At 44.0% G+C, this 13878-nt stretch overlaps 2 protein-coding genes across 2 annotated transcripts; both read right to left on the bottom strand.

The window, feature by feature from the left end:
* Nucleotides 1–27: 27 nt before the first annotated feature.
* LOC123232938 (dual specificity protein phosphatase 13-like) lies at nucleotides 28–8157 on the bottom strand. Its single transcript, XM_044659047.1, has 4 exons — nucleotides 8070–8157; nucleotides 2478–2660; nucleotides 1787–2007; nucleotides 28–1310 (listed from the first exon to the last, which is right to left on the bottom strand). The coding sequence occupies exons 2-4, from the start codon at nucleotides 2609–2611 to the stop codon at nucleotides 1072–1074; spliced, it is 594 nt and encodes a 197-aa protein (XP_044514982.1). The 5' UTR covers nucleotides 2612–2660; nucleotides 8070–8157; the 3' UTR covers nucleotides 28–1071.
* Nucleotides 8158–8273: 116 nt separating this feature from the next.
* LOC123232940 (dual specificity protein phosphatase 13-like) lies at nucleotides 8274–11184 on the bottom strand. The gene is made up of 3 exons (XM_044659048.1): nucleotides 10968–11184; nucleotides 9556–9773; nucleotides 8274–8487 (listed from the first exon to the last, which is right to left on the bottom strand). The coding sequence occupies exons 1-3, from the start codon at nucleotides 11126–11128 to the stop codon at nucleotides 8279–8281; spliced, it is 588 nt and encodes a 195-aa protein (XP_044514983.1). The 5' UTR covers nucleotides 11129–11184; the 3' UTR covers nucleotides 8274–8278.
* Between the last annotated feature and the right edge of the window lie 2694 nt (nucleotides 11185–13878).

The following is a 13878-nucleotide window of genomic DNA, read 5'->3' as shown; positions in this document are numbered from 1 at the left end:
AGGCATGAGAGAGAAGGGAAGGCAAACTGGGCTTGCCAATAGGCCACCTGTTTGTTTATTTTTTAATAGAATCAATAAAAAGTATTAGTTGCAAGGCAAAAGAAGATAAAGGCTAGGCAAATGGGGTTAAGCGACTTGCTCAGCTTGGAGCTATCAGAAGCCAGATTTAAACCTAGGACCTTTTGTCTCTAGTCTATATCTACTAAGCCATCTAGTTGCCCATGGCCACCTGTTCTTGACCACTCAGATATCTAGCCCATTCCTGGACTCTTACAAGTCCTCTCTTTTCCCCCATCCCCACTAGCCTTGGCTATTCCAGAAAGAAAGGTGGGGAAGGAACAAATCGATGAAAGGAATAGAAAGAGAAGTTCAAATGCTCTTCAAATGAGATATTTTTTAAGCACTTAGCACAGTGCCTAGTCCATAGGAGGGACTCTATAAATACGTATTCCATGTCCATCCCTCTTCACAGAGTTGACAGAGTTTACCCCCCAGGATGCCAGACCAATGGACAGAGTAACAAGGAACCTGTGGGGATTTTGCCTGGAAATGAAGTCCAGTTCCTTGGCCTATAGTTTGAAGAAATTAGATGTCTTTTCTGTAAGAATCTATTTTAAAAGCCCATAATTAGTTCCAGGTAGAGGATAGGCACTATTTGGAGCCTAGAGAGTTCAGAAAAGCGACTGTTGGGAAGGGTATACAGAGGAATGACCACTGCATATTTCCTAGACCCTGAACAGAAATCAATTTGTGACCTGAATTTGCTCAGAGCTCTTCGCATCTCCAGTCCATATTAGGACCTTTGGAAAAGCCCCAGGAAACCTTGACCAAGTTCTTCTATCCTGTCTCCACTTCATGGTGTCTCTCTGCCATCTTGATCTCTGAAAATTTCAGTCTTCACAGGCACAGTCTTGATATGACAGATACTGACTTGAGAGGACAAACTCATGGCTTCTAGATCCTCAACCTTCTGATCCTTTCTTAACAGAGGATAACACCATTGGCAGAACCTTTGAACTTAGTGAAATGTCAATAAAGCTGCAGCTATTTTTTTAAATGACCATTTTATTTTCAGTGCAGAGTGGTAGGTGCCATCAGACTCTCCCTGTCCCTATTATGTTGTTCCTGGCTAAGTTGGAGGTCCAAGTTACGCAGCTGAGAGAGGAACCCCAGATTGGGGCAGATGTTTCGATGGACACTTACTGTCTTCAAGGCTTCCACCAAGGTCAGATGCTTCCGGAGCATCAGGAAGGCAAGTACCAGGGTAGCAGAGCGACTAAGCCCCATGGCACAGTGGACAAGCACCTTCCCTGGGAAGAATCATAAAATCAGGGATTTAGATGTAGAAGGGACCCCAAGGGCCACCGAGTCCAAGTTTCATTTTACAGATGAGGAACTGAGGCCAAGAAAGATTAGGTAACTTGTCCACAGTCACACAGCTAGGATGTATCTAAGGCTGGATTTGAACTTGGGTCTTCCTGACACCAAATCCAATATATTATGCCATGGAACTGGGGACACAAGAACAGTCCCAAGTGGGTATAAAGGAAAGGACAATGAAAGAAGAGTCTCCTGTCCATTTTACAGGCTGGAAACTTACAACCAATGCAACAGAAAATCAGGGGGCAACCATAGGTATTAAATCGCACCAAACCCCTAGACCCAGGGCACTGGACTTCCAGACTCACTTCTGTTCATTTTTGCATAGCCCTGAGAATGGGGTAGGGTGCAGTGCTTATAGGGCTTGGGCAAAAGAGAAAGTCCCTGCCACCTGCCTCCCTCTTACCTTCTGGGGTCTCTAGTGCTCCCTGGATGAAGTTTGCTGCCTCATGGAAAAAGACACTGAGGTCAAAGGCACAGTCATCAAAAGCCTCTATCCCAAGGTAGGTCATAGGTATGTGACGATAATAACCTGGTCCTGTGGATACGCCTAATCCACCATGGGCAGCATTGAGGATGTGAGTGATTCTTAGGCTCTGTAGTATTTTGAGATTCCTGGCAGCCCATCTGTAGTGGGGAAGAAACCCAAGAGACAGGAAATTGCTACAAGGGCAGATGGCCAGGGGCATCTGATAACTGGGAGCCTGACTCAGCCTCAACCTCAATAATCCCCAACCCTAACTCTTACCCTAAACCACATGCTAAATTGAAATGACCTCCTAATCTTAACCAAAACCCAAACATACTTCCCTAAACCCAATCTCAATTCTAAGCCAGAACCCAACTCTAGTCCCCACCCCTACAATCCATCTCTGGTTCTGCGGTGCCACAGCTCCTTCTCTAGGGACCAGAATGGGTAGAAACACCCAGCTAGTTTAATATTCCCTCCTCTATGGCCTCTCCAGGAGAAGCCCCAGATTCCTCTGGGGTTCAAACCCCCAAGCTGGGTTCTAGGATGTGCGATTTGGGGCAGGATAGGAAATCAGGCAGGGCAGGCAGGAAAGACTGAGGGAGAATGATTGGCAGAGAGATCTTACAAATCTCCCACGTAGATGTTAGGCCAGACTTCGTCCATATGATTCCGAGACCCACTTTGAGTCAAGAGGAGTCGCTGCAGGTCATTCAACTCTGGTGTCTTATATCTGATCTTGTGAAACATCTTCCCATCCATTTGACCCCCACTGGAGAGCACTCTACTCAGGGTGCAGTCCAAAGGAACCCTGAAGACAGAGAACAATAAAAGATGACAGGTGGTAGGAAATAAGTGCAGAAGAAGTAGAATCAGCAAGAGAAAGTTAATGGGGAAATACTTTCTCTAGGGAAATACTAACCTACTTATATGAGGGTGTGGGTGGTGCCAAGGGGAGGAATATTGGGGGGAAAGCCTAGGTTTTCTTAAAGATCTCACCTACAGGTTGTTGGATGGTAGCCCCTGACCCATTCCCCACCAAGGGACCCAAAGATTTAGCTTCCTGAGAAGCACTCCCTTCATATCTTGAGTCTTCAATAGGAACAATGGGAAAAATAAGGTTAAACAACTTCCTTTCACAGAAGAAGTTGAACATTGTGGATGTTGAATGTTGCTTTATGCTGTCAATCACAGTTGTTATATTGATTTGTTGAACTCTGTGTTGTAATTGTTGTTGTTACAAAGGTAGAAAAAAAAGGGTAGGGGCCTGTTCAGAAATGAACATGATATAAAAGCAAAAGTCTATTTGTAGGTCATCTACCTCTGGTAGCCTTTTTTGGGGGTGAGGAAAAAATTAAAAAAAAAAAAAAAAAGATAATGTTGTGCCATAACCACTTATCGTTTAGTTGAGTCATCTTGGCTCTTTTTACCTAAGTCCACAACAGGATTAAGTCATAGCCCAAGGGAGAGCCCTAGCATTGGTCTGTTAGAATTCTCCAGGGAACAATTTCAGGTTTTTAGCCTCTACTTCCTGAGTTTCCTGCTTGTTTGATTAATTGATTGACCTCCCACACAGTTGGGGAAAGGTCAGTTGCTAGCTCATTTTACAGAAGAGAGGAACCCAGCACGTAATAAAGTGGAAAGAGGATTGTACTAGGAATCAAGAAATATGGATCTTGCTTTGCTGCTGACTAGCTGTGACATGGGGCAAGTCATTTGACTAATTTGGGCCTTAGTTCCCTTTTCTGAAAAAGGAATTGAATTTGATGACCTCTAAGGAAAGTCATTCCCAGAGATTTAATCTAAGTCTGAATGACTTCCTCAAGAAGCAGACTTAGGACATAGAACTACAGAAGTTGAGACTTAGAAGGGACCTCATTAGTCATCTGGTACAACCCCAACATGAAAGTAATCTGGACTAAAATTTGACCAAATAGTCATCTGGCCTGCACTTGAAGAAGACCTACAGGGAGGGAAAGCCTACTACCCTTAGAAATGACCCATTCCAGTCTGGGACAGTTTTTATTGTTTGGAAGTTCCTGACATCAATCCTCAATTGGCTTCTTGTCCTTCAGGATCCTTCACAAAACAGGCCTTCAAATATTTGAAAGCACAAATCATGTTCTTCCTAAAGTCTTCTCTTCTCCAGGCCAAACATCCCTCTCTAGTTCCTCTAACCAAACCTCATATGACACAGATTCATGGTTTTTTGCCACACTTGGTCACCACCATTGCCCTCTCCGACACTAACTTTTCAACATTCTTCCTCAGGTTTGCATTCAGAATTGAACACATATATCAGATGAGGACTGATAAGAAGAAAGTATGGAAGACTATTCTCTCCTTATTTCTGGAAACTGTTCCCCTCTTACTGCAACCCAGAATGATATTAGTTTTCTTTGTTGCTGCATCACACTGCTCTTTCCAATTGTGTGCAATGAGATATTAGTGTGTTATTCTCAAGTTATTAATATCTATCCATTTCTTCCTTCAAGACCCTACCTCCATCCTTACAAAGGTTTTCCAGCCTTAAGGGAATTTGTCCTAGGCTGATTCCGGTCTTTGATCCTGAAAGTACCCAAAGATCAAGTCTTTAGTACCAATCTCCTAGTATCCTTTTGTGTAGAAGTCTCTTCCATTATATTGGAGGCTTCTACCAGATGGTCAAGCCCAAAGACTTGACATCAGCTCCTCTCAGACAATCCAGTCCCATCCGGGAATTCTCTATTGGTCTCCAACTTCCTGATCATTTCTTTCAAATGCTAAAATGCTTGAATGTGCCCACTATAAAGCTACTCCCCAATTTCTTGAAGATGTTAATTAGCTCCAATGTGTCCATTGTAATATTCAACAGTCTGTCTCCAACCATTGCAAAAATGTTATAATCCCTTCTGGGAGGCTTGGTTACATCTGGATTCTCCTATAAATAAGGGATTTTCCGGTGAATTTTTAGGTAGTTGTCTTGGGTTAATGACTTGACACAGTTCCCTGCGTTTTCTCTGTAAATCTTTAGGGGTTAGGGTGATCTGTCTTGGGTCAGTGACTTGAGACAATCCCCCCCATTTCTCTAGTTCTCTCTCAATAAAGCATTATATTTTAAGTGATGTATTTCCCTGGTCATATTTTTAAATAGTGATTTAAGAAGGTGTACTTTGATATTTTCAAAGTCCCCTCAATTTCCACTTCACACACTATCGAGTTTACACATCTACTAAAACCCCTAGATCTTTCTCAAAACAAGTACTGTTTAACTTTGCCTCTCCCATTTTGTACTTGTGAAGTTGACACTTTGTGTCCAAAGGAGAGACTTGTCCCATGACTGAAATTCTTCCTTTTTCTTTTTTCCTTTTCTTTCCCTTACCCTCAGTCTTGCAATCAATACTAAGTATTAGTTCCAATGCAGAAGAGGGATAAGGGCCATTGGGGTTAAATGCCTTGCCCAGGGGTCAGGCAGCTAAGAAATGTCTGTGATTGAATTTCATCTTTTTAGATTCAGCAAAATTCTGAGTCATCAGTTGATTGAGTCAGTATGTTGGCTATTTTTCTCAGTTTTGTGTTTTCAGCAAATTTGGTGAGCCTTTACAGATGTGAATCATTGTTAAAAAAAATATTAAAAGTCTGAGGCCAAGTATACATCCCTCGGGTACTATAGAGGCTTCTTGTCAAGTTGACATTCAACTATAATAGCTATTCTTTGAATCCAGCCATCCAACATTGTGAAGCAATCTATTTTATCAGCTAATCCATATCTCTTTGTCTTCTCCATAAAAATAGTAGGAGATATGTTATCAAAAGCTTTGCTAAAATCAAGATAAGCTGTTCCCACAGAATTCCCCTCAAGTACAAGTTTAATAATCTTGTCAAAAGAGGAAATGAGGTTAGTCTAGCCTGACCTGTTCTTGACAAAGCTACTCTGGCTTTTTATAATCATCTGTTCCCTTTGTGAGGACAGCTAGGTGGCACAAGGGATAGAGTACTGGCCCTGAAATCAGGAAGACTTAAGTTCAAATCCAACTTTGGATACTTACTAGCTCCCTGTGATTCAGAGCAAGTCACTTAACTCTGTTTGCCTCAGTTTCCTCATATATAAAGTGATCTGGAAAAGGAAATGGCAAAACGCTCTAGCATCTTTGCTAAGAAAATTCTAAATGGGGTCATAGAAAGTTGGAAACAACTGAACAGAAGAATTCCCTTTTCTAGGTGTTCAATGACCACCTAGATATAATAAAAATATAAAGATATTTAAGGATTCATTAAGGCCAGGGAAGTTTAAGATTCCGGCTTTAATAACTACTACTTGGACAAAAAAGAGTTTGTTCCCTAATTCATAGGGATCATCCATTTAGAAGTAGAAGGGACCTTAGAGGTCATCAGGTTTAACCCTTTCAGTTTATAGATGAGGAAACTAAGATGCAAAGTTCACTGACTTGACCAAAAGCCTACAGCTAATAAATGTCTAAGCAGAATTCAAACCCAGCTTTTCCAGATTTTAATTCCAGCACCCCATTCTGCCTCTCTGGTGTCACCTATATGGCAGTTCATAGTCCCTCCAGGAAGAACAGTCTATTTGTTTCTTATTTAAAACTTTCCCTTTCTCCACCTCTGCTACCCTATGGATCTATTTAGAGTCTGCTGCAGTCACTGGATCTCTGAACCTTAAAACAGTCTATCCCCTTTTTATTTAGCAGTTGGAGATGGAAGAAAACCCCAGAGTTCATCACTAAGGTCTGTGGAAAGACTTAGGAAGAATGGCAATTAGGAGTAACAGAATAATTTCTTTCTGTTTCAGAGGGAGCAGGGATATGGGCCATTTTCTGTTTCTATTATACACATTATACACCTATACACCGAACAAGAAGCTATGCATTTAAATGACAACAGGAGAGACTCAGAATAGACTTAAGGATAAACTTAATGACCAAAGGGAATATGAGACATGTCCTTTCCTAGAGATCTCAAAATAGGAGAGACTCTCCTGGTCTAGGCTAGAAGTAATCTGACATTGAAAAGGAGTTTGGCTATAAAGGATGACCTCAAGAAAGTCTACTATTCTCTGGTTTAGAGAAGCTTGGATATTTATTAAAGACAGGCTCATCAAACCCTGAGGTAGTTATTTCATAAGGTGTAGCTTCCTTTCTCTCCATTTCTGAGAGAGTACCTGAGATAGTAGACAATTTAACCTGAAAGTCCTGCCCACAGAGCCAGAGCCTGAGTTTCCTCTGAATGTGTGCCATGAGTGGGGCGGTCAAGAGTGGGGTGGGAGGAGTAGAAGAGTGAGATCTGGAGGTTGTTGGAAAGAAAGGGAAAGAGAGAGGGAAAAACCTGATGTGCCTGGAGAAGTATGTGGAGATATGTTTGAAGCCAGAAATCTTAGGTAGAGGGACACAATGGAGGAAGAAGAATAGGAGGGAAGAAGGCCTCAGAAGTACTAACATCAGTCTTGCTCCTCCAATGTGGGAAGTCTAGACATAGTCCTACCTCTTTTCCAATACAAAAACACCCCCCCCCCCACCCTTACATCTTCTAGCATGGGTGTCCAAGGCATTGTTGGCAGGTTAGAGGGTAGACAAAATGGTGTTAGGGAATCTGGGATTGGATGATAAACCTTAGTTTTGATGGGTATTGGGTATGATTTGATAGAAGGTTGGGGGCAGGCGTGGGGAGTGGAGTTTACAGTTAGAATTTGATGACCATTGGGACCTTGCAGGTGGTTCCCTCAGACCTTTCCTCAACCTAACCCCTTTGCTGCCTTTAGGGAAAAGAAGAAGAACCTGGCCCAAACAAAGTTGAGCAATTTACAAGTTTCATTATCCTTGCCTTCTACCCACACACATATTTCACTCATGATCTCCCCCAACCCCAATCTATATCATCTTGTATTCTCTTCCTTCTTCTCTTCTTTCTTCCTCCCGCCAAATACTATCTAGTTCTTTAGGTAGGAATGGAGAACCAGTAGCTTACAGAGTGGGGTGGCTAGTATGTAGGTGTTCTCAGGCTGAGAAACAAGAAATTTGAGGGATTAGTGGACTGGGGAGACAGTAGACCTTAGACCTCTAAACATTCCTTATCTTCCTGTCCCCAAGAGTCTCAACTCTTCTCTTGATTTACTTGAATTGGGAATCTTTCCACTGTCCTTGCTTCCCCCATGTTGGCAAGGAAGAGTAGGTACATTCAAATCACTAAGCTCCCTGAGGCAGCTAGGACCAGGAGCCATACTAACCTCTTCTGGATGAGAGACCAATCTTGGCAAAAAGACAGAAGGTGCTCCTAATTCTCCCCACCCCAAACCAACCCTAGCCTTGCCAAGGCAGAAATCTCCTTTCTGGTGATAATTCTTCTGTTTGCTGTCCTATCCTCTTTTGAAGGGCAGAATGATGGTGAGGATGTTGTCTTATAGAAGAAGCCAGAAAGTAATAAGGGGCTGCTCTCTCAGTCCTTCACTGTTGCTCCTGACTCCTGAAGTTGCTTGTCCAGCTGGCAGAGCTGCTTGAGGAAACCAGAGTTGGGGAAGATCCAACGGTGTTGTTTCACAGAACTCACAGCCTGCATCAGGGTTAGCCTTTGTCTTAACATGAGGTAAGCCAAGACCAGAGTGGCTGATCGGCTGACCCCCACCACACAGTGCACTAGGACCTTAGCTGGAGGAATAAGAAAGAGGGAAATAGGGGGTGAGAAGAGTCCAGGTTCTAGAGGGGAGGCAGAGCTCTCTCATTCTTACTAGAAACTCAATCACTACTCTAGGAACCTCCCCCTGGGAGCAATAACAGCTCATATTTCTACAGTGATATGACATTTGTGGAGTACTTTCTCTACAATAATCCTGTGGGGCAGGTAATACAAGGATTTTCATCATCCCCATTTTATAGATAAGGAAACAGAATTGAAGTGAATCCTTGATGGCCATATAACTAATATGTTAGGGGTAGAACTTGGATCCAAGGTTCCTGACTCTGGTTGGTTTTCCTATATGTGTGTGTGTGTGTGTGTGTGTATTTTTACAGTGACAGTACAAAAGTATTGGAAGGTCCTGTGTTGATTCTTGTCCCAGTTCTATGAAAGGTCACCCATATGATTGTTGGCACCTATTGGATGATTCTCATTTTCCATATCTCTGAAAAGGGTAGAATAACTTGGCTTGCCCTGCAATTACAATTATGAATATGGGCTATGTGAAAAGGCTTTCAGAAGTATAAAGGGCAGTACAAAAGTAAGCCATTATTATCTCTGGTCCCATTGTACACATAAGGAAACAAGCTCAAAAAATGGTGATGACTTATCTAGAGTTGCATATCAATCTAAAAAAGCCTTCCTACTGAGACCTCCTCTAGAAGGAGCAGAGACTGTCCCCAACTCTTTCCAATAGTTGCCTTTTTGCCTTCTCCAGGTTCCTTCATTGACCTTCTTCTTTCCTTTCTCCCACTCCAGCTTGCTCATGGGGAAATTATTTTAGGGTGAAAAAATGGAGACCTGGAGACATCTGGGGTGAAGACTGAGTCTCATCATAGTTGGGGATTTCTTAACACCTGATATTCCTTGGTTGAAGGGAGTAAACTAGTGATTCTAGGCTATCATAGGAAGGCAGGGGAGACCTGTAGGCGGGTCCTAATTGAAGAGAAAGGGGAAAATGAAGGGTCCATTTCTGAGATGGACTGGCATAGCAGAGATGAATGAAGAGCTCGTCCACCCATTCCCAACCCATTTCGTACCCCCAGGCGTGCAGAGGGCACTGTGGATAAAATCAGCAGAGGAAGAAAAGTAGGCACTGATGTTGAAGTCAGGGAGATCGTAGGCAGGTACCCCCAGATAGCTCACAGAGCTGCCATAGAAGTCAGGTCCCCCCTGGCAGTAGAGCCCCCCATGGGCTGCATTCAGCACATGAGTGATGCCTAGTTTCCACAGCTCAAAGCGATTGTTTGCTGTGGCCCTGGAGGAAGACAATGACAGACAGGGTGACTGGTAGATTGATCGATCCAGGCTGGTTACCTTATGGATATAGGGATGGGAAACATCTGGAAGGAAGTTTTGGTTGGCAATGCAGAAGAGCACAAATCCCCAGGGTTTCTGGAAGAAACTAGGGAACAGGTACTGAGGAAGAAGAATCAATTCTAATCTTATCTACAAGTTACCTTTTAGCTTGCCCCCCAGGTCCCTGTCAACTCAAAAACACAGAACCACTAAAGTAGCCAGCAAGACCAAATCTTTAAACAGGATAAGAGACAGTGCTCAATATTTGGCTGCCACACAGAGTCAAGTGCTTAATACCACACAGAGCCAAAGTTCTAGGACTCTGGGAGAATGCACCACCAAAAGTGATTCTCCAAAGAATAATAGAACATAGAGGTCTTATATACTCTTTGGGGAACCAAGGACAGAGAGATATGATTGATTAGTTTTACAATGGCTACTAGGAAATGAGGAGTCCAGGACTAGACTATCAAGGAGAGACTTTATGATGGATACAAAAGGAAGATTCCAGCCAGGAGCTGAGTTACCTGGGAAAGGACTTCTAAGACAAAAAAGGTACTTATTTATCTACTAATCCCACCTAACCTGGGATCATTAAATACTTCAAGAGGTTTATTGTTCAGTCAGAAACAAGGTCAGTCTGGGACTTTCCCCAAGCCAAATTTTCAAGGGACAAGGGCAGACTTGGGGTTCCCTAAAACCCAGTTGACATCCTCCTGTCATTCTGAGCAAGAGGAGAGAGAGAATGGACCAAGATAAGTTGAGATGGCATACCTGCAGGTTCTTGGAACCTCCAAGACATTGCCCAGGCTAACTCTATATCTTGTCTTTCACCCACATCCCTGTTATTCTCTCCATCTTCTGTTCCCCAAGCCTTCCTTGCCATATGCTTGTCACCAGTTCTGAGTTTCTGGGGAGATTTCTGGAATCTACACAAAACTCCTAGTTTCTAAGCCCAGTATTTTTTTTTCCCCTTTAGGAATACTGAGTGCTTTCACCATCTTACCTTATGGTTGTGCCTAAGAACTGTCTTCCCCTTCCCCCTACAGAGTCATGCCAATTCTAATTACAAACACAGTATGTCTCCTTCTACTTCTTGCTGTCAAGACTTCTAATAGAACAGGTTTCCTCCTGCCCCAAAGCTATCACTCACGCATCTCCTATGAAGAGGTTAGGCCAGACTTCATCCACATGGTTACAGGAGACCTTCCCTGTTTGCAGGAGCTGTTGCAGGTCTGAGACACTAGGGCAGGAAACATCTGAATTATCCGTCTCAGCTTTGATCTCTTTGGGGGGGACCTTTTCCCCAGACATTAGCAGGAGGAGACCTTAGCCTTTCTATCTTGGAGAAACTCAGGGTATGCCCTGTATTGGTGGGATGGGGTAGAAGATATAAACAAATCCTTCCTAGAACTTGTGCCTTTCCTCACTCAGGTATCATTTTTCCTCTCCAGAGACTGGCAGGGACAGGTGGGATGGCAGTGAGTGACTCAGCAAGGCACAAGTGGCCTCCAGAGAGAAAACAGTCACTTTTCCTTCCCCGATTAACTCCCATTTTTTTCCTCTCCCCGAAACCCCAGCATCCATTAGCTTTTTTCTTTTCCTTTTTTTTTTTTTTTTTTTTTTCCCTCATCCCAGCATCTCTATCTGTCCCCAAAGAGCTCTAAAACTGAGAAATGAGAGAGGTTAACACAGCTGTGGCCAGGGTCTATATTAGGGATGAAGCTATAACTTTAGGCCACTGTATTGACCCAGTGCTTGCCTCTTGCAAGGGCTTAATTCTGCATCCAGATTTGGAGATGTGAGTGAGGAGAATGACCAGAGATAGATTCAGGAGAGCAAAATATTCTGTTTCATGTTCTAATCCAGATCAGATGGGATACTCTAGGCTTAGACTGAGAAGGCCAAACTACTGGACAAGAGACTTTGGTTTCCTCTCTCCTTTGAAAGGACAAATGAAAGCCATGAACTCACAAGTCTTGGGTCTGCTAGACACTATGGGAGGATACTCAAGACCTCATCAGGAACGGTAAAACTCTATCCCACATTATTTCAGGGGCCTGGGTTACAGAAGAGATTAGGTGGATGTGAACAGAACCAGAAAACTTTCTTAAATTTCCAATGAACTTCAAGCTCCATTCAAACATTCTAGTCCCCTAAACCAGTGATGGGCAAACTACGGCCCACGGGCCAGATGCAGCCCCCTGAAATGTTCTATCTGGCTGTGCAACATTATTCCTAATCTGACGAATACAATGAGTAGGATACAATACAATGAAACTTTGAAAGAGTTGCCTTAGAAACAGACTGACAGATGAGCATTTCCTTTCCTTTGGCCCCCTCTTTAAAAAGTTTGCCCATCACTGCCCTAAACAGATAATTTGTGGGGATTGGGAAGAGTTGTTGAATGGTGGGAATCCTGAAAATAGAAAGATCTTGGCAAAAGTAACAGAGAGGATCTCAAGCAGTCAGAAGGTTGAGTTATGAATAAAATAGTCTGACTTCTCAGTTGTGTGTGTGTGTGTTTTAATCTGTAAAATAAGGGATTTGGATTAAGGTGGCCATTTAAATTCCTTCCAGCTTTAACTCTAATGATAAGCTATGGATCTGGTATTCTAACTGGAAATGGAGATTTTGAGGAAGAAATGGTTTAATAATACTTAAAACAGGAAAATATTAGGACTAAGGGCTTTTTTTTTTTGAGCCCTTACCTTTTTAACTTAAAATCAGTTCCAAGGCAGAAGAAGAGTGGTAAGGGCTAGACAGTGGGGGTTAAGAGACTTGTCCAGGGTCACACAGCTAGTAAGTGTTTGAGGTCAAATTTAAACCCAGTCCTGGCTCTCTAGGCTCTAAGCCACCTCGCTGTCCATTGATCTTTTGGAGCCAGGGCATGGGTAGGTCTGTCATTGGACATCTCCAGTCTCTTTTGCCAGGAGTGACTTGGAGCAAGAAGTCCTTTCACAGGAGGCTTCTGTGTTTTTTGTCCTGAGCTTGCTGGGAAGAGGCTTCGGCTGAACCCTGGTGGGGATGGTTTCCCCCCAGAGCTGGGAAGGAGCCTTAGAGTTTGAGGCTCTTTGGAGAGCGTCCTAACTGGTGCAGAGGAAGCATTCTACCCCATTCTAGGTGTCACAGGGGGATAGAATGCTGGGCTTCAAATCAGGAAGGCCGGAGCTCAAATTTGCTGAGACTCTCACTTAACAACGTCTCTGCCTCAGTTTCCTCAAATGTCAAATGAAGGTATTGACAGCTCCTGCTTTATAGAGCTGTTATCGTGAGGATCAAATTATGTTTAGGAAGCGCTTCGCTGGGGAGGCAGTGTTCTATAAAGGCTGATTTCCCACCCTCACCCCCAACTGTGCAGCTAGGCTGTAATACAGTTCAGACCCTTGTAGGCATCTGTCCTCAGTGATAATATCTGATATTTATCTGATGCTTTAAAGTTCTCAACATTTTCTCGTAGATTATTTCATTTGAGTCAAGGGATATTATTATCCCCGTTTTACAGATGAGGAAACTGAGACACCCAAGCTAACTTCTGAGTCGGGATTCGAACTCAGGTAACCCGGACTCAGCCAAGTCAAGCCCTCGGTGCATTGTCTGGGAAACGGGGAGGGGCTGACCAGAGGTGACTGCTCAGATGGCCTTCATCTCTAGGTTCCGGAGCTAGAGCCCAGGATGGGCTTCACTAGGTTTCCCGCTCCTCGACCCCTTCCCCGCCCCACCCCTCCACACCCCCAGCAGAAGGCTGCCACTCAACTCAGCAGTAGCAGCAGTAGCGGCGGTGGCCCTCCGCTCATAGGCGCCGCCCCTTGACCTCAGCCACGCCCTATCTCCCTCATTGGCTCCTCCCCTCCTTTATTTCCCCACCCTCATCCCTTCCTCCGCTAGGGCCCTGGGCCCCGGCCTTCACACATGCGCACTCTCGCTCCCCGGCTTCCCCCTCCCCTTCCTCCCGCCTTCCTCCTCCCCTCGCCTCCCCTCCCTCCATTCTCGCGCCCTTTCCGGGCTTGGCTCCGCCTCGCTTCCAGCCGAGACCACGCCCCCAGAAGCAGTTCCGGTTCGGG

The sequence above is a fragment of the Gracilinanus agilis genome, chromosome 2 (assembly GCF_016433145.1).
Source record: "Gracilinanus agilis isolate LMUSP501 chromosome 2, AgileGrace, whole genome shotgun sequence".
NCBI lineage: Eukaryota > Metazoa > Chordata > Mammalia > Didelphimorphia > Didelphidae > Gracilinanus > Gracilinanus agilis.
The sequence above is the reverse complement of the archived record's forward strand: the minus strand, read 5'-3'. Positions and strand labels throughout refer to the sequence as shown.

Coding starts and splice junctions, on each gene's coding strand:
- LOC123232938 (XM_044659047.1), bottom strand. CDS start 2,611: ATGGATGGGAAGATGTTTCACAAGATCAGATATAAGACACCAGAGTTG. Junction 2,008..2,477: donor AACATCTACGTGGGAGATTT/GTAAGATCTCTC, acceptor TCCCCACTACAG/ATGGGCTGCCAGGAATCTCA. Junction 1,311..1,786: donor AGCACTAGAGACCCCAGAAG/GTAAGAGGGAGG, acceptor GATTCTTCCCAG/GGAAGGTGCTTGTCCACTGT.
- LOC123232940 (XM_044659048.1), bottom strand. CDS start 11,128: ATGTCTGGGGAAAAGGTCCCCCCCAAAGAGATCAAAGCTGAGACGGAT. Junction 9,774..10,967: donor AACCTCTTCATAGGAGATGC/GTGAGTGATAGC, acceptor GTCTTCCTCCAG/GGCCACAGCAAACAATCGCT. Junction 8,488..9,555: donor TGCCCTCTGCACGCCTGGGG/GTACGAAATGGG, acceptor TTATTCCTCCAG/CTAAGGTCCTAGTGCACTGT.